This window comes from Oreochromis niloticus, linkage group LG3, assembly GCF_001858045.2.
Source record: "Oreochromis niloticus isolate F11D_XX linkage group LG3, O_niloticus_UMD_NMBU, whole genome shotgun sequence".
NCBI lineage: Eukaryota > Metazoa > Chordata > Actinopteri > Cichliformes > Cichlidae > Oreochromis > Oreochromis niloticus.
Window position 1 is genome coordinate 59,924,864 of NC_031967.2, and position 20,601 is coordinate 59,945,464.

The 20,601-nt window shown below is 40.3% G+C and overlaps 1 protein-coding gene across 1 annotated transcript; it reads right to left on the reverse strand.

Moving 5' to 3' along the window:
* Positions 1–1,083: 1,083 nt before the first annotated feature.
* Positions 1,084–18,806, reverse strand: LOC102080783 (matrix remodeling-associated protein 8). Its single transcript, XM_005466165.3, has 5 exons — positions 18,660–18,806; positions 17,939–18,274; positions 13,351–13,680; positions 5,819–6,151; positions 1,084–2,648 (listed from the first exon to the last, which is right to left on the reverse strand). The coding sequence occupies exons 1-5, from the start codon at positions 18,727–18,729 to the stop codon at positions 2,617–2,619; spliced, it is 1,101 nt and encodes a 366-aa protein (XP_005466222.2). The 5' UTR covers positions 18,730–18,806; the 3' UTR covers positions 1,084–2,616.
* Between the last annotated feature and the right edge of the window lie 1,795 nt (positions 18,807–20,601).

The window sequence follows — 20,601 nt, forward strand, 5'->3', positions numbered from 1 at the left end:
GGTCCTCGATTTGCCGTTCCAAGTCGTCTATTTTCTTGTCCTTCTCCTTTATCAAGTTTTTTAGTTGTTTTATTTCATCCATTAGGTCATGTAGCATACCCTGTTGTTTAGCCACTTTGCTCAGTTCATCAGACATGAAATTAAGCGATTTCCTAATCTCCTCCAACTCCTCTTCAACTCCTGGGTTTGCTTTTTTAGGCGGCATTTTGAAAATGGTGAGATTGGTATTACAAATCCTTTGGGCTAAGTGCGAGGGCAAGTTGAGGGGCAGGCTCGGTTTGTGTTGGCATTAGCGGCATATCCGGGCTGCTGAGTACACTGGGACGAAACCACGGAAATCCTATCCACCGCCTCCGATCACCACCGATCACCGGATGATCATCAGAGCCTCTACTTCTTACTCACACTGACTGATTCAGACTCAGTCAGTGTTTGACTGTGCGCCATGTGTTATTTTACTAATTCACTGCAAGAGTCCGTTTCTGTGGGCAGCAGGAGGAATGTGCCCTTTGACCTCTGACATCACTGTCTCATTGCAAATCCACACAAACATGATGCACACATTTTCAGTGTCAAATTTCCCTAAACTTACAATGTTCCTAAATTTGAGCCAAACTGGTGAATCTTAAAATCCATCTGAACACATACGAGTCAAACTTGTCCCAAAACAGCATAAGTGTAATAAAAGTTTGTATCAACTAGAGAATAAAATCTTTAAATATTTCCATTTTTAAGGGTCTACAAGAGGTTAAGAAGTTGAATACTATCTACATTAAACAAAAATGGGAAAGGGAAACAAATATGGCAATTTCAAATGACATCTGGTATCAGCAGTGTGCCTTTCAGTGGAGAATTTCTAGTTCTAATATATGGAGATGTTTCGGTTGGAAGAGTCTCTGTAGGTTTTTTATTACACCTGCACAAAGTAAACACTATTCTAATTACTCTAGCTGCTGGAGAAACTGTGGGGCCCAAGGAATAAAACACTTCCACTTGTTTTGGTCTTGCCCATTGATCAACACTTTTTGGGTATTGATGGTATTCTGAGTCTGGCTGCCCGAAAGACTATTACTAAGAAATGGCTAAGTGTGAAAATTCCATCACTAAATGACTGGTATGAGACTGTTCATGAGGTGTTTAAAATGGAAAGAATTACCTTCTCTAACAGATTTCAATATGGTATATTTATTGAGATTTGGGATAAATGGAAACATTACATTTTGACAAGGAGACCCGATTTTGTTTGAATCTCTGTAATTCTGTACGCCATATCTTTGAACTGCTATGTGCTATGTGTATATATGTGTATGTGTGTATGCATGTATGTATAGGCGTATATATATGTATGTAGGTATGTGTATGTATGTATATATATATGTATATGTATATATGTATATATATATATAACTAGATGGTACACCCGTTTGTTTAAGTTCGATTACTTGTTTATTTCGGTTTATTTGTGTTTTTATAGGTTGTTTTGTATTACGTTCCTTATTTAAATAAAAAAAAAAAGTAAATGTAAAAAAAAAAAGAAGAGAGGGGGAAGGAAGAGTAGCAGATAGAGGGCAGTGTATAAAAACACTGGGACCAAGGGCTCGAAAACAGAAGACTGCACATTTTGTATGTCAGATGACAGAGGGCTGAGTCGAGATCTGAAGTGAACTATTAGGGCTGACACTGCTGGCAGGGAAAGCTGCATCCATCCAATTTCGTCTCTTGCTTGCCTGTCAGTGGCTTGAACCAAGCAGTCTAAGCGCCATCAAAAACAGCGCAGCCACAGTGACAGTATAGTCCAGCACTCGAAAAAGATGCATGACAACTACTCAGAGAGGGAGGCAGGAGCTGCAGCAGTACAATGAACTACTGATGAATGGAGTTATTCAAAAGGAGACAGCTGGACATATAAGAGGATGTCCTTTTATGTACCAGCTGTAATAACAACACAGCAAAGATTTAAAAAAAAATTTTTTTTTTCCATTTTTGAGTATGAAAATATTTTAATGTGTTTTATAGGTTGGTTTAGGAAAAGTCATCAGGTTTCAGCCCAACAAAGTAGATCGGGGTGTTTTTGCTGGTGTCAAATGTCAAAGCAGGTCCAATCTGACCTGAACAGTGTGTCAGGTTAAAGAAAAGTTGAAGAGGTGTCAAACTCTTCTGTGCAGGATCAGAGAGAGAGAAATACCTGAGTCTATAACAGTTTGTACAATCTGTTAAACTTGGCAAGCTTGATTTACAAAGTAAAAAAATGTCAGCCAAAGAGAAGATTTTTATACAAAACTGTTTTCCAGTGGGTTGTACTTAAAGAAGAAAAAGTTACATGAAGTTAATAAACAATCACAATAACATGAAAGAGTTAATTTGCCTAACCTGAAGCTCCAACACAAAAACACTCACTGACTCTTAGATTAGAGCTCAGAAATTCATGTATGTTTGTAACACAGTTTGACTTTGTGTCAGTAAATCTCATGAACAGCCTGGAGATGAATAAACTGTAGTTCACTGACAGACAGCACAGACACACACTGTTGATTTGAGTGTGAACATGATGATCATCAGAGTCGACTGCTGGATGTTCAGGAGAGTTCATTTATATCTGTCCTCAGATCGTTTGACTCACAGTTCATCTCTGTCTCCTCCTGTCTGACCTGCAGGTGAGAAACAGGTGTGAGGTGTCAGCTGTCAGGTAGGTGATTAGTGAAGTTCAGAATCCATTTCCTTTTCTGGTTCAGGTGATTAGGTGAAAAAAATCATTCATAATATTTATAAAGTGAGAAAATTTTTGTGCTGGCTGATTTTTCTGCTTTTTCATTTAAAACAGGATCTGACCAAGACTGCAGTCTGTAATCTTGTTTTCACCATAAGAAAATAAAAACACATATAAAAATAAAAATATACTAATTAGCAGGTCTAACAGCTCCTTTAGGGTCAGAGGTCATGTTGGGTTCATCCAGCTGTTCTATATAATTTGACCTGTTTGGCTGCAGATCTGTGAGAGCTCATTAAAACATGTCTGAGACTTTTGAAATTCAAATCCTCGAATCTCTGAAAATGTGTTTGTTTATTATGAGGCTGAAACATCTGAACCTGTGATTCAGTAATAACAGCTCTGTCACACCAAGCAAACTACACTGTGTACACAATTTACTACTTTTATATACGAAGCACTTCAAATTATAAAATAATAATAATAATGATAATAATAATAATAATAATATATAAAATAGTGCAGACAGACTGCTTTCAAAGTTACAGCTGAAAGATGACGTTTTCAACACCTCAATGAGCTCAGTGTGAACTTTAACTCAGACAATTATTGAATTAATTTCTGTCAAATTTACAATATTTAATTCAGTTGTTACACAGACAAACTGTGGCTTTTATGGAATTAATTCTGAATAGTAAATGTATAATACAAAGATCAGCTTGCATTTCTAACCATGAATTAATTAATTAATTTAAAATCAAAAATCAGAGGAGATGATGGTGAAAGAGAATAACAGTTTATCACAGCTGGTCCAGGTGTGTCAGGGATACTGATAATTTCAGTATGAGAGGTTCACATTTACACTGTGCTCAGTCTCCTCCAAAGTCTGCAGAACGGTCCAGACAGGGATTCAGGAATTTGGAAACTGCTTACAGATCAGTAACTCTGCTCAGCTGGTCTCATTACAGAGGGCAGCCATGTTTTTAACACAGCTACACTAAAGATATATACTTTACAATAACCACTGCCTGTATTAAGATAAACTGCTAGCTTAGTTTGCCTTGATCAGGACATGACAGACTGACAGCAGCCATCCTCTCTCTGTAACAGCAACACCTGAAACATGCAGGGAGCACCGAGTCTGCTCAGCATGGTTTAAATTCTAAAGTTAAAGCTATCAGGGCGTAATGTAAGTAAGTAAATTGATGAATAAAAAACTAGCTCAGCTGGAGCTTCACATTCTCACAGATGAGGATGATAACACTGACTCCAGAGCCAGCAGGACACATCTGTGCTAAAGAAAACTGATGGAGGCCATCTGAGCAGAGATTGATGCTCAACTCCAGTCGGCCAGACAGTTAATCCTTCAACACTCGTCTCCATTTGCACTGTTTGATGCACTTTGTATAAACATTGTGTATTGTGTATATATTTATAAAGTGTAACTTGGTTAGGTGGACAGAGAGCTGTCTTTATAATTATTTTATAAATATCAACATGTAACCCAGGTACTGTTTGGTTTCTAAAGCAGAGCAGCACATGTTACAGCTGGTGACTGTGTCATCTTCTGTGTCTTTATCTGATCCAACATTCAGATTGTTATAAATGTGTGAGTCTGTAATCTCAGTGACTAACAGAGAACCTGAGTCTAAACCTGATGAGATGAAGTGTGAGGTTGTGAGAAAGTCTCTGACTGCATTCATAGATGTGTCCTTTCAGCTGCTCGCTCTGATCCAACCTTTGGTCTCTAAGGAAGAGGCTTCAGGGAGATGTTTGCTACGTTGGACTGTAGGACCATCAGAAATGTGTGCAGTAACAAAACAGGCAGCACTGAAAGGAGCTCTAAGTGTTTGTGTTGTTCAATGATTTGTACACAACAACAAAAATGGGACCTCTCTCATCCATCAGTCATCATGTGGACATTTTTCTGACACACTTTGAAGCTGATCGACGTTTTGTGTCCGCACTAAGTACGTTTTCACCAGCTATGGCACCGGCAGGTTTCACTTTCACAGACTCACAACCACCAGCTTCACCCCTCCCCCTAAATGGACTGATTCTTTTATAGCGCTTTTCTACTCAGAGTACTCAAAGCGCTGTATACAACATGCCTCATTCACCCATTCACAACCAACCAATACAAGCACTTCCTCCTATACTAAAGTGCAATCTAAGCATTCACACACATTCACACTCCGATGGACGCATCAAAGAGCAACTTGGGGTTAGTATCTTGCCCAAGGATACTTCACATGAAGACTGGGGAAGCCAAAGATTGAACAACCAACCTTTCAGTCAGTAGCTGATCTGCTCTACCACCTGAGCCACAGCTACAGCTGTAGGCTTTAACATTGAGGGTACGTCCACACTAATGCGTTTTGGTTTGAAAACGCATCGTTTTCTCTCCGTTTTGGCCTCAAGGAAAAACGCAGTGTTTTGAAAACGCTCTCAAAAACGCATACATTTCAAACCGGAGCTGTCCCGTCGCAGTGTGGACACTCGAAAACGCAGACTTTCTAAAACAATGACGCATTTTAGTCATGTGATGCAGTCATGTGACCAAATAAATAAAGCTAGCGGAGTGCATTATACAGCAGTTGTTTTGATTGCTCTCAATTTTGACAGCCCAATTAAGGATTTATATCAGTTTGTACATGCTCCACATAGCTTTTCTTCAAATTCTATAATTCTCACTCGCTTTTGCGAATGCGCAGGACTGGAACCTAGGTGTTTTCGGCCGTTTCAATGTGGACGCACAACTCTGTGAAAATGACTGAAAAAGCTAGTGTGGACGCGGAGTGTTTTCAGACTAAAATGCTGTTTTCAAATCTATCCGGGCTAGTGTGGACGTAGCCTTAGTTTCCCCACACATGTTCACAGACGAGTTAGAGAGCAAGAGAAAAAGAGACTGATTCATAAATGTCTTTGTTTCTGCTCTAACCTTACCCAAACAATGCTGCTCTACAACTCTAGACTACCAGCCACAAAGACAACAGCTGGAGAAACATCTGTCTACCTCTGACATCCACCAGCTCATCCATACAACAAACAAACATCAACAACCAGGAAGCAGCTTCACCTCTGATCACACACACACTCAACTCTACTCACCTGGAGGATCAACAACCAGGTGGATGATGCTGTGCTTGAATAAGTTTGTTCCTTCCATGGCAACAGCACAGTCATATGTTCCAGCGTCATGAATCGTCACATCCTTCAGAATCAAAGACACGTCTCCATTCTTCATCTGTCTGTCCCGAAGATCCACCCGGTTCTTAAAAGATGGATGCTGGCCATCTAGAAAAATGTCACAACCAAAGCGGGAAAACACCTTTCCTGACTTCAGGTCATCTCTATCCCACTCTAGAGCTAAGATATTGTTGTTTGGAGCCCGACATGGCAGAGTAACGTCCTGTCCAGGCTTAGCTTTGATGATTTTCTCGTCTGAAAGAGGAAACAACGCAGAGCAGAGAGGTTAAAGGTCAAAGTACAATTATGATCAGAATGATTGACTTTAAATATTTTCTTTATTTCCTTTGAAATTTGAGTTTTCAGTCATGTTGGATTTAATGAACCTCTAAACATCCACCAGGTCACCAGTGACCTACTGAGGGGGAATTTTAGCCTCATGCTAAACATGTAAAGTGTCAGAAACTACAAGATGTTAGCTTCCACAGAATGTTACCTAAGAGATAAACAGTTAAATCTCACCTGCAGAAACAGACACGACAAACAGCAAAGTCCATTACAGTGACGCAGTTGAAACAGTTCTCGAGTTCTGCTAAGAACTACAGGTGAGTCTAAGGCTATGTTCTCACTGCAGGTCTTAATGCTCAATTCCGATTTTTTGATCAAATCCACACTACAAATAAAATGTGACAGCAAACGCGCTCCTGTGTGAACACTCAAAGCGGCCCGCATGCGCAAAAGAAGAAGTCACACACAAAGCGCTCTGTTTAGACCCACACAAACAGTATTGTTTGACTGATGGCCCTTAATATAAAGACTTGTTTCAGACTTTACGTTTCCCAATTTTGCTTTAAGTTATAAAGTTATTGTGTTATTTACATATGGCCTAATAATTATCCTTATTGCTGTTTTAGAGGAGCGGTGCTTCAAAGGATAGTTTCAGATTTCTGTCAGAATCTGCAGATTATACAGTAAAAATAAAATGTTCACGTTTCTCCAACGTTGTCTTCCCAACAGCTTCACTAACATCTACAATGGATGGCCAGGAAGCGTTCACGATGTCTTCTCCGGCGCTGATAATTGGCATCTGTCTTGTGTGGGTGACGAAAAAAGACGGTTTTAATGCGACATGACCGTTCAAACAGTAGTCACTTTCTAAAACATCAGATATGTATCGGATTCAGTACCACATACGAAAGTGACCCAGATCGGATTTGAAAATATCGGATTTGTGCCGTTCACACTGTCATACCATGATCAGATATGGGTCGCATAGGGTCAGAAAAGTCGGATTTGAGTGAACGTAGCCTTAGTTTGTTCTAAATGTCTCAGTCTGGAATAATTTCTGTTACTCACTTAATATATGATTTTAAAACCTGATATTAAATCAAAGGCTCAAATAAAAATTATTTCCACTAACTATTATAAAAAAATCTGTCTTTCAGCCGGTCACAGAGACTCTACACTTCTGATTCAGTGTCTCTTAAGGAAGTCACAACATAGAGTCATTTGGTATGTTGGACTGTAGGACGATCATAAATAAGTACGTCATAACTAAAGTGGTGAAATCTAAATCAGGTTTGAGTGTTTAACGGGTTCAGTTCTTGAATGATCTCCATGAAACAACACAAACATAACCTATCTCATCATCAATCATCAGCTACATACTAAAGACCATCATAAGCCAAAGGACTTCAAAATGAAGTCACTGTATAAAAATATATATTGTACTATGAGGAGACATCATTTAATGTTTCAGTCCATCGGATTGTTGTTATATGTTGGTAATCAGCACCACATATATGGGTCTGAAGGGGCTCTCTAGTAGATAGTTATAAAGTTCGTTAATAATTATTGACTTTGGTAAACAACATAACTCTTCTAAAATTACTAGCCACTCAAGCAATGGCACTGGATTTGCCACTGACATCAGGTGAACTCCAGGAAGCCCTGATAAGTATGCCCAATAATAAGGCTCCCGGTTGAAGATATTTGTAGCTTACTTTAGGAATTAGAAACGTGTGAGATAGGATGTAGAATAGTGTAGCGACACTGACACTGCCCTGGATGTAATAAAGGCCTGAACAAGTCATAAAATTAGGAGCAGACTTGTAGGAGACCTTCCCCAACCTTGAGGTGGGAAAGTAAGAGAAAGAGAAGCTGAGTGGAAATTCCCCAGGGGATACCTGGGGTGGGGGTCTCAGTGTTTGTAACCTGATAATTGTGCTCTGGAGGGGAGATGGACTTTTACACATGCACACACAGGCACGCGCACATGCAGGCATGTGTGTACTCGCGCACACACACACACACACACAGTGTTTTCATTTATGGGACATCGTATAGGGCAGGGGTCGGCAACCCGCGGCTCCAGAGCCGCATGCGGCTCTTTAGTCCTTATACTGCGGCTCCGCGTGGTTTGGGCAAATAAATTAGAAGTATTTAGCTGAAGTGTATTTTATTTATGTTAGTTCTTTTTAACTCGTAGTTCTAAATTGGAAGATTATTGTGATATTGAAATATAAAAATGAAATTGTATTCTATTATTTTTTCATCGCTCAAAATAAGCGTCACACTCGTGGAAGCCGGTGTACCCGCCGAAACGCCGTGCATTTATCGAGACTTTCAACCCCAGGTAGGCCAATTATGGATCCACATTATGTCAGCAGCTGTTCTCCACCATGAACTATGTTAAAGACAAACACCGCTCCCGCCTGAGAGATGACAGCTTACAGTCCTGCGTAAACTGACTTCGCATAGCCCCGATTTGCGGACTCTGTGCGCAGAGGTTCAGGAGCAGAAGTCCCATTGTAAACATATCACGGCAGACCCGACAATGTTTCCATGAACACGCTTTTCAGCATCTCTTTATTGAGCACTTTTCACACACGGTTGCTGTACGCATACAGCCGGCTGTAGCTTTTCAGCTCACAGCCCGACATACACCACCAACAACACAGCACAGATAGCGCAGACGTAAAGGCAGCGAGGCGTGATTGCGGGTGTCGCTCAGGTGCGTCCGCCTCCCCTGCAGCGGCGCTGCAAACCACGCCCCGCCGCACGCATTAACCAGGTAAAATACATATTTAGGCAGAATTTTGCAAATATCTATTTTTCATTTTTCAGCAGCATAGTGCTTTTTTTCCAATTATTTTTTAAAAGTCAGGTCAAGGCTCCAACAGCCCAAAGGCGATATAAGGGAGGCGGCTCACAACAGTTTTTGTTTGCTACATGGATCATTTTAGTTCAGGTTGGTGTCTTTCCTTTTCTTATATTTCTTTAAGAGTTCAAAATGTGTTGATTACATAAACATAATTTAATTTTCTCTGTAGCACTTCATGGATTTCATAAGCAGCACACCTTAGTTGTTCACACAAAGCATAAAGATAAAAAACAATATATACAGTGTTATCTTCATTTTAGATGTGTCAGGAGTTTTCCTGTAATGCAACTCAGATTGGAATAAGTGACACTCAGACAGGTTTTACAAATTAACGTGCACGGGAGAGAACTGGACAGGCGCCGTTCCTTCGCTTGACCTCAGTTGCTCTCGTCCGCTCTCCCGTAACACTGCTCTTTTATTGTGGTTACATGAATATGCATAGGTTCATTAACATATGACGTATACCTTGTGTGTGTGTGTGTGTGTGTGGTCGAGATATGACCCCGTGAAGACTCCCCAAAGCTGGTGCCAGGAGTCTAGCGGTCCATCTAAACAAAAGGCTCTTAGACTAAAACAGATACAGAGTAGGTGTCCTCCTATACCATAAATCAGTAAGAGAAGGTACAACCTCTCTTATGCTCCCAGGATGTGTGTGTGAAAGTCAGAGAGCTCTGGAATGCACACAAAGCTTGCACAACGTAACTTCTCTAGTAAAAAAGAGCAAACACATCTAGAAAACCTTAAACAAAATGTACTTCTAAACATAAACATAATAAAATCTTTCAACAAGATGTCAAAAAGTATTTGCGGCTCCCAGTGTTTTCTTTTGTGTGGAAACCGGGTCCAAATGGCTCTTTGGGTGTAAAAGGTTGCAGACCCCTGGTATAGGGCTTAGAATGGGGGTTGCTTCTATAAAACTGGTTGAAACAGACAAAGAAGTTGAGATCTACAGAGGGACACCGGCACTGTACATCTCCCCTTCTGGAAGGTGAATGAGTGACTGAAGATGAATAAAGGTTTTGTGAAATGACTACTGAGTCTGGTGTCGTCTCTGGAGGCCTGAGGAATAAAAAAAGAACCGGGGTGAAACTGCTTTATGCAACACGGTCCAGACAGTTTCCCTGCCTGCAGATTTCTACAAAGAATTGTGGACAACTCTGGCACCATTTTTTTACAGAACGTTGCTGGAAATCAAAGAAAATGGCAGACTTCCACCAAATATGAATTCTGCAAACATTAATCTCCTGCTAAAACCAGGCAAAGACCCTGAATATCCCTCAAGCTATTGTCCAATATCCCTTATAAAAGATATTGGACAATATAAAGAAAGGTGACTGGAAAGGAAAAACTCAATGCATCATGGGAATCCCCGGCAGCCTACGTCTATTGCAGCATAACTAAGGGAGGATTCAGGGTCACCTGGTCCAGCCCTAACTATATGCTTTAGCAAAAAGGAAAGTTATAACTCCCCACCAGCTTGTGTCAAAACAAATGACCAGACATCCTCCAGCTTCTGTCTCCTGAGGGGCACCAGGCAGGGATGCCAACTCTCCCCTTCACTGTTTGCAATTTTTATTGAACCACTAGCAGCAGCAATTAGACAGAATACAGTAATTAGGGCATTAAATGCAAGAACGTGGAACATAAAATCATCCTTTATGCAGATGATGTGTTACTTTTTTTCCCAAAACTCAAACCAATTTCTCTAGGGTAATTGCACTGACAAACTCTTTTGCAAGAATATCAGATTACTCAATTAACTGGTCAAAATCTAAAGTCCTTCCGATTGATTGCTCCTTTCATAATTCTTCTACACCACTGCAATCTGGAAATATAAAATATTTAGGTATTATTGTTTCTCCTAAGCTTGCAGATTTAACTAAATTAAACCATATCCCACTTTTAAAGAAAGTAGAAGGTGATCTGGCTAGATGGAAATGTCTACCCATATCACTCATGGGAAGGGTTGCCGCTATAAAAATGAGGGTCTTACCAAAAATATATTATTTATTCTCAATGATCCCGACTAAACCATCACAAGATTGGTCCAGATCTCTAGATTAATATGTGTCTAAATTCCATTGGAAAAATAAGCCCCCACGTATAAGCTTAAAAACACTACAAAAGACCAAGGATAAAGGAGGATTAGAACTACCTAACTTTCAGCTATACTTCTTAGCCAACAGGCTTCAATTTATCTCAGGATGGCTAAAACATACCTTCTTAGATGAACCTTGGCTAGATGTAGAACAAGCACTTTGCAATAATCTAGAGATTTCAGATCTACCATTTATCAGCTCAAACATCCAACGACATGAATGCTTCAAAAGCATCAACATCAGCTCTTCTCTGACAGCATGGTGGGAGTTTCTAAAATTGACGGAGTCTTCATCAATCCCATGCAAACGTACACCTATCTGGAACAACCCTGACATATTACAAAACAATAATATGATAAACTTTCCAGACTGGAGTTGTAAAGGAATCAAATACTTTGAACATATATTAGAAGGAACATAATTTATTCCATTTGACAGACTAGTTACACAATATGGGATCAACAAGAAAAGATTTTTAGAATATCAACAAATTAAATCCATAGTAAAAAAGAGATTTAAACCGGGTCAAGTTGAACTACAAACACCATCAAGTGTGGTACAATTTCTTACTCTTAAAACCCCAAAATTACTTTCCAAAATATACAGAATGTTTTCTAAAACAGATGAATTAATATCACTTCCTATTGCAAAATGGGAAGCGGATTTATCAGTTAAATCAGACCAAAACTTCTGGTCTCAGATATGCTTAAAAACCTTTCATTTAATCAGAAATCCCAGCCTTCAATTAATTTAATACAAAATACTACATAGAGTACACTATACAGGTCATTGGATGTTCAAGATAGGCTTTAAGTCCTCCAACAACTGCTCACACTGTCAAGTCAATACACCGGACGATTACATCCACGCTCTTTGGTTCTGTCCACCATTTCAGAAGTTTTGGCGCAAAATATGTAAAGACTTTTCAAAGTGTCTGAAATGTAACAATATTATGTAATAATTAATAATATTTCTGACTGTCAAAATTTCCCAGATTCAAATCGAATTGAATCGAATCGAATCGAATTGAATCGACTCGTGGATCGAATCGATTCGGGACCTTGTGAATCGGAAACGAATCGATTCTAGAAATCAGTGACGATACCCAGCCCTATATGCCAATAGCAACTAGTTTTTTAAATCTTAATATAAATGAGTAACAGCAGGTTGACATTAGGTAAGGCTGCACTTTTTGCAGCGACCTCGTATAGAAAACTATTCCGCGCGTATATAAAACAGGTCCGCAGCTCCGAACCGTAGTAAAGGGATCTCTGGCTAATACGTCGGATTGTAGCTGAAAACTAGCTTTACTTTGTTGTCTGGGTCAACCTTGCTAGCGAGAGACACAGAGAGGCGTTGAAAGGCTGCTCCAACTGAGCTTATTGTTTCGGAGGAAAACACGAACACAGTGTACAGTCGAGTCTTAATAGCTTACTTACAACTGGGCTCGTCAGGCACTCTTCTTGGCTGCAGTGGTTATTATTATATTTACATGCTTCCAGCTCCCGTTTTTGCTCCGTGACAACTCGTACTTTTCCTTTTTCTCCCTCCCTCCCTCATACATGTTACACACATAACGTGTATGGCAGTCCATTCTCCCTGCAACACGGACTACACTGCCCATGAGGCTACATTCTTTACGGCTATGCCTGTAACACTGTCTATTGCCTTCATATTAAATCATATTTTGAACAGTAATTTTTAATAATATTTCCTCGCGTCATTGTGAGACGCGAGATTGCAGGCATAAGAGCCTCTTAATGTGTGTTTTGTTTGGGTTTCCACTGGCGTGGAATTACAAAAAATAGAGAGGGCATAGCCACAATATGAAACAGGAAAAGACTGCCGTGTAATCCCTTAATTTCAACAAAGTAACTGTATTCTGAATACCACCTTTTTAAAGGGTAAGATAAGATAAGATGACCTTCCCACAGGTGGGTAATTTCTTTCGTTACAGCAAAAGTGCAAAGTTATGTAGCAGAAATTAGAAAACACTGGAATGGAATAAAATAAAATATACAATACTGTAACGGAATACAGTTACTCATATTTTGTATTTTAAATACGTAACGTACACGTATTCAATACGTACATGTATTCCGTTACTCCCCAACACTGACAACAAACAAACATCAACAACCAGGAAGCAGCTTCACCTCTGATCACACACACACTCAACTCTGCTCACTCACCTGTAACAATCAGGTTGATGCTGCTGATGGACTTCCATGAGCGTGTTTCTTCCATGAAGACGCGACACTCGTAAGTTCCATTGTCATGAATTGTCACGTCCCTTAGAATCAAAGACACGTCTCCATCCTTCATCTGTCTGTCCTGCAGATCCACCCGGTTGTTAAAAAATGGATGCTGGTTGGCTGGATCAAAGTGTCCATCCTGATACAAAAGAACATATTCTTCTCCCAGGTCATATCTTTCCCACTCTACAGCCATGACCTTGCTGTTTGGAGCTCGACATGTCAGAGTGACGTCCTGTCCAGACTCAGTTGTGATGATTTTCGGCTCTGAAAGAGGAAACAACACAGAGCAGAGAGGTTAAAGGTCAAAGTACAATTATGATCAGAATGATTGACTTTAAATATTTTGTTTATTTCCTTTGAAATATGAGTTTTTAGTCATGTTGGATTTAATGAACCTCTGAACATCCACCAGGTCACCAGTGACCCACTGAGGGGGAATTTTAGCCTCATGCTAAACATGCAAAGTGTCAGAAACTACAAGATGTTAGCTTCCACAGAACAACAACATGTGCTGATAATAAGTGAACATAATGTGTGAGAGAAAGCAGCCTCTCATTATAAGACACTGTGAGTCTCTGCATGCTGCCTTTATGTAGCTACAGCTGTTTGTATTAGTGATGGGATTTCCGGCTCTTTTTAAAGAACTGGCTCTTTGTATTTGTGTTTGTACATGTTTTGGAGTTTTTACGTGCTTTGTCTCTAGGGGCCACCATAAATATACTTTTATTTATTCTCTCCACATAAAATGTAATAAATAAATCATACAATACAAAATACAACTATTTACATTTCAACTTTTAACTACTGAATTTTTCTGCTTTTTCCTTTTAAACAAATTTAAAGTGAAACAACACAAAACACTGCAAACCACAACACAATTAAATATAAATTAAAATATGAAAATAAAAAGAAGATGCGTATTCTCTGTCATATGGGCCTGCATGAATAAACTTTCTGAATCCTTTATCATCTGCAGCTGAAAATAGTTGTGGATGATTACTATACCTTTCTAATGTGACGTTGTTGTCCCTGGCTCTCTTTCTCTCTCTTTCCCTCCCGCTCCATTCCTGTGCTACTGCGAGTGTAACTACCGCCCCTCCCCCCTCTGCCCAGCGCAAAGCACAAGGCTCGCATGCAGAGTGAAGTGGAAAAAAAGTGCGAGAGAGAGAAGAAAAACCCCAAAAACCCACGGCTCCCGGCTTGCGTCGTTCACTTCAAAGATCCACCTCTAAGAGCCGTTTCGTTCGTGACCGACACATCACTAGTTTGTATACACTGAACAAAAAGCTTTGTAGCTGTATACTGACTCCTGAAACTACAACACATCACACCGACACACACATTACACTTCTTTGTCTCTGTCACAGGTGGATTGCAGATGTTGACTGGTGAAAATAAATCAATATGAAAATACAGAAAGATTATTAACAGGGCTCGCAAAATTTCAAAATCTCTGGTAGCCCTTCGGGCAGGGACTCTTCAGTTTTTGGTAGCCCGAAATACATTTAAGTAGCCCGAATAAAAAAGGGAGCAATTTTTTTATGTTTTGTTTCCTGTTTTGTTTCCGTTACAAAGTATAATATTGTAATGGAAACAAAACATTAATCAAAAAATTGTTGAAACACAAATTACAACATTGTATAAAAATTACAATCATCAACTCAAATACTTGGTTCTAATTGAACAGAAATTTCTATGAACTTGTAAGAACTGTGTAGAACATGAATCAGTCTGTGTCAGATCCTGAATTTGAAATTTCCACTGAAGTCACGGATAAGAAGCAAGATCTAGGCCATTTGCTTTTTGAAGTTTGCAAAGACTGCTAAATTTTGCCAGTGGTAGTTCACTCTTTGCAACATAGTACGCTGTTCTAAACAGATTTTTCAGGTTGATTATTAGTATGTTATTTGCAATTGGTGTTTGTTCTGGGAAAGATATTGCAGACTGAGCGATAATGCATTTCTTGCATTTCTCATGGGTTCTAATGGGGGCCTTTCTTAAAATTACTGGTCCCAGTAACAAAGGCACTTGTCCACTCAGAAATCGAGGGAAACCAACAACACACCCGGCAGAACATTATGTTATTTACACGGGTGCACATAAGTGGTCCGCATTCGCTGTCAAAATAAAAGACACGCACCAGATAAGAAGTTGCAATGCACGTTTGCGTCCATATAAAAGGCACTGTTTTTGTCTGCTAGAGTGGGATTTTCACGGCACATTCTGCACCAAATCTCTGTGCGTTCATCATTTGTTTGAAGCCAGCTAACCTCCTGCAACCACTTTTCCGAGAATACGCGCTTCTTTTGTGGTTCTCCATCTGACATTTCTTTGGAGGTGGAGGAACACCAAAGTAATTGCTTAAAGGAGCTTCTTCGACATCTTTAAGAGTTCTAAACAAATGTCTGTCCTCCTCCAGAAAATTATGTACGCAAACACGCGTTGCAACTTCTTATCTAGTGCGCGTTTTTTATTTTGACAGCGAATGCGCACCTGTGGACCACTTATGTGCACCCCTGGTTATTTAGCTTGTCATATTGCAGCCACAGAAATTCTTTTGTCCATGAAACCATAAAGCTGCACTTTCTTTTTGCCTCATAGTCTGATTTGTCATAACTTTTCCGTTTTGTGGTAAGCTTTTCTTTGGCTGTCACTTCTTCACCCTGACCGGTCTTATTTGGCTCAGCAGAACTAAAATATATATCCTGCTGCTTTAACACACGCACTCACATAACGCTCAGCGATTCTCTGCGCGATCAACCTCTCACATGTTTAAGCTTCTTGCGGGAGATTTCACTTGTCATGTTCGCATAGTAAGCTAACGATTGATAAGACGATGTCAGAGGAATTGGTGCGCAAATTATCGTCACTCACCAATCAGTACTGTCGCTCTCTATACACAGTTCGCACGATTGCAAAGTGAAAGCAAAAAACAAGCGCAAATTCAAATGCAATTTCAATATGTCACATATAGGGTTGCTCGATTATGGCAAAAATGATAATCACGATTATTTTCTCTGAAATTGAGATCTCGATTATTTGACGATATTCATTTAACAATAACAATGTATTGAATAATGGCTTTAAAGATTGTCAAAAATAGTATAAAATAGTGTGCAAATACTGATTACAGTGCAAATGTTTGCAATATAAAAAAATAAAATGTAAACATCTATGTTTAGTGAACCCATAATGTTTCCACACCACTGAAGGTTTTTTTGTACCTCTCTTTTCAACCAACGGCAGTCACTCTCCTCTCCAAATAACTTCTGCTTAGCTTTCCGAGCTTCCCTCTGTTAGCTCCTCTTAATTGTTGTGGCGCGTGTTTGAAACGCAGAGAGGTGCGCTCGATTTGCCACACGGAGCAGCGCGAGAGTAAAGCACGAGGGAGGTGCTAATAATCGGCTCAGTCATTTTTAATGATCGTTGAAAGCCCAGATCGTAATTTAGATTAAAATTCGATTAATTGAGCAGCCCTAGTCACATATTGACAGTGGCTCACCGACGCCAATGACATAATTACCCAGCTACATTTCCGAAAGAATGCAAAAGCATTGTCATATATTTTTCCTTCCTATGATAGCCCGACGGGCAGGGCAGGGATGGATTCTGGTAGCCCGACTGGAAAAATCGCTAGCCCCGGGACGTCGGGCTAGCGATTTTGCGAGCCCTGATTAACATATAAAAAGTCTGATCATCTTCATGATGATCATCTTTATCTCTGATATAAACACAATTGACAGCTGAATTTCTCCTGTCAAGCAGAATGACATGGTTCCAGCAAAAATCTGTTACTATTACTGGTGATCCTACACTTAGTTCTTATTGTGTATCTGAGTGTAAATGTGATCAGATGAAGTGTGAGGTTGTGAGAAAGTCTCTGACTGCATTCATAGATGTGTCCTTTCAGCTGCTCGCTCTGATCCAACCTTTGGTCTCTAAGGAAGAGGCTTCAGGGAGATGTTTGCTACGTTGGACTGTAGGACCATCAGAAATGTGTGCAGTAACAAAACAGGCAGCACTGAAAGGAGCTCTAAGTGTTTGTGTTGTTCAATGATTTGTACACAACAACAAAAATGGGACCTCTCTCATCCATCAGTCATCATGTGGACATTTTTCTGACACACTTTGAAGCTGATCGACGTTTTGTGTCCGCACTAAGTACGTTTTCACCAGCTATGGCACCGGCAGGTTTCACTTTCACAGACTCACAACCACCAGCTTCACCCCTCCCCTCCCCCTCCAGCTGTAGGCTTTAACATTGAGTTTCCCCACACATGTTTACAGACGAGTTAGAGAGCAAGAGAAAAAGAGACTGATTCATAAATGTCTTTGTTTCTGCTCTAACCTTACCCAAACAATGCTGCTCTACAACTCTAGACTACCAGCCACAAAGACAACAGCTGGAGAAACATCTGTCTACCTCTGACATCCACCAGCTCATCCATACAACAAACAAACATCAACAACCAGGAAGCAGCTTCACCTCTGATCACACACACACTCAACTCTATTCACTCACCTGGAGAATCAACAACCAGGGAGATTGTGTTGATGAGCTCCCATGAGTTTGTTTCTTCCATGAAGACATAACACATGTATTTTTCAGCGTCATTAATCTTCACATCCTTCAAAATCAGAGACACGTCTCCATCCTTGATCTGTCTGTCCTGCAGATCCACCCGGTTCTTAAAAGATGGATGCTGGAAAAATGGATCAAAGTGACCATCCTGGTAAACAAGAACATATTTTGATATCGGGTCAGCTCTCTTCCAGTGTGCAGCTGTGATGTAGTTGTTTGGAGCTCGACATGGCAGAATGACGTCCTCTCCAGGCTTAGCTGCGATGGTATTCTGGTCTGAAAGAGGAAGCAACACAGAGCAGAGAGGTTAAAGGTCAAAGTACAATTATGATCAGAATGATTGACTTTCAGTATTTTGTTTATTTCCTTTGAAATTTGAGTTTTTCGTCATGTTGGATCCACCAGGTCACCAGTGACCCACTGAGGGCGAATTTTAGCCTCATGCTAAACATGTAAAGTGTCAGAAACTACAAGACGTTAGCTTCCACAGAACAACAACATGTGCTGATAATAAGTGAACACAGATGGTAATGCCACACAAACTGAATCAATCTAAAGATAACTCTAAGAGAAATATTATTAACATGTAAACAGGCTGATACTCTTCATTCATATTTATATCAGAGATAAACTGAGGTCAGTTTCTAACAGTAAATCTCACCTGCAGAGACAAACACGAAGATGCTGAAAAACAGGAAATTGTAGCAGAGTGACACAGTTCCAGCAGACATTTCTGTGTTTCTGTGTTAAAATCAGAATCTGAGCTTCAGACGAGACTGTATGAGATGAACTTTGAGGTTCAGATGAAGCTGAAAGTCCCTGAGTGAGAGAACAGCTCTGTAATTCCACACTTAAGAGTCAGAGAGAGAGAGACGGTTGATGGGCTGGACCGGAGCCAACCAATGGCTGTGAATCAAACATGCATAAATTAAGAAAACTGGAGAGCAGCCAGCCTTTAAAGACTAACGCTAGCTAGCTAGCTAGAGGAGCAGGTGCATTGTGACGTGCAATGGCATGTATGTGTATGTATGTACGCATGCACACACACACACACACACACACACACACATATACATTGAGATTAGACAAAGCTTTTCTTCTAGCCTGTTTTTTCTTTCCTTTGTGTCACAAATCATGTATTTTTTTTTTTTTAAGATAATTTCATGGCATTCCTGCATTAGGCAAATCATTTAAATCATTTGATTAATCCATGTTATATGATAATATGATAGTAATGGCTTTTTTTTTTTATCTGACTTAGATAAAACTCTGTTTCACACCTCTAAGTGGAACAGAAAACTGTGATCAGACTGTGACAATTGGTCCAGTGAGTGAGCCCTGAAGGATCAGTGCTGTCCTGCTGTCACATAGAAAGTCATGACAGATGTCTTGAGCCCTTTGAGGACACTTTCTGTAAGTCTGCATTTAAGGCCTGAAACAAAGTGTGGCAGCAGCATCTTGCCACACCGGACCAGCAACCCCGTCACTGTATATCTTTGTCCACCCAGCATCCCTAATCATCTGGAATGACATCTTGGAACTGAGGCTCCTCTGCTGCCACCTGTTGGATCTTTACATAGTTTACATATACAGAGAGTTAGGGAACAGCAATCACATGCAATCACAGCATTGTAAGATGGCGAAAGATGTACCCTTAGGCCCCCTCCTCGATCTTTCGCCATCTTACAATGCTGTGATTGCAGCCATGGGGCGATCGTGGCTCAAGAATTGGCAGCTCATCTTGTAATCGGAAGGTTGCCGGTTCGAGCCCCGGCTCAGACAGTCTCGGTCGTTGTGTCCTTGGGCAAGACACTTCACCCGTTGCCTACTGGTGGTGGTCAGAGGGCCCGGTGGCGCCAGTGTCTGGCAGCCTCGCCTCTGTCAGTGCGCTCCAGAACGGCTGTGGCTACAATGTAGCTTGCCATCACCAGTGTGTGAGTGTGTGAATGGGTGGATGACTGAATGTGTAAAGTGCTTTGGGGTCCTTAGGGATCAAGTAAAGCGCTATACAAATACAGGCCATTTACCATACCCAAACTCTGTGTATGGTACTAATGGCCACTGATCAGTGGTCATGCGAATTTGCATAATTAAGATAAGGAACTGACCAGCCCATTGTTCCTTCAGTGGGTTGAAGTCATTGTACTGTTTATAAGATTGGGGAAACCTGCAGTCAGCTGAGACTGAAGAAGTCACTTGGATGAGTGACAAAACGTTTCTCCCACAAAACGCTACGTCCAGATGAACAGAATCAACTTTTCGAGGTTTACTTACCTAGATGATTGAGCATGCATCAAGACGTCCTTAAGTCATACAGAATAGATATCAGAGCCTTAAACAGGGTGACTTCTGCTAAATGGGTCAAACTGGGCAGAAAGTATACAAACACAGAACATCCTTATAGAATATGATGTAACGTCGAAAAACCACGTACCACGTACAAAAAACGCCTTTTCTTTTAACAATTTCGTTGTTGAGCATCTGTCTAAGCAGTCTCTTTCCACTACCGGAAGGGGGTCTAACAATCTGACCTGCGAGCACAAGCGAGCCGTCACACATTACTGACCAGTTTGACTGTAAGGTTCTCAAGAATAAATTTTCAA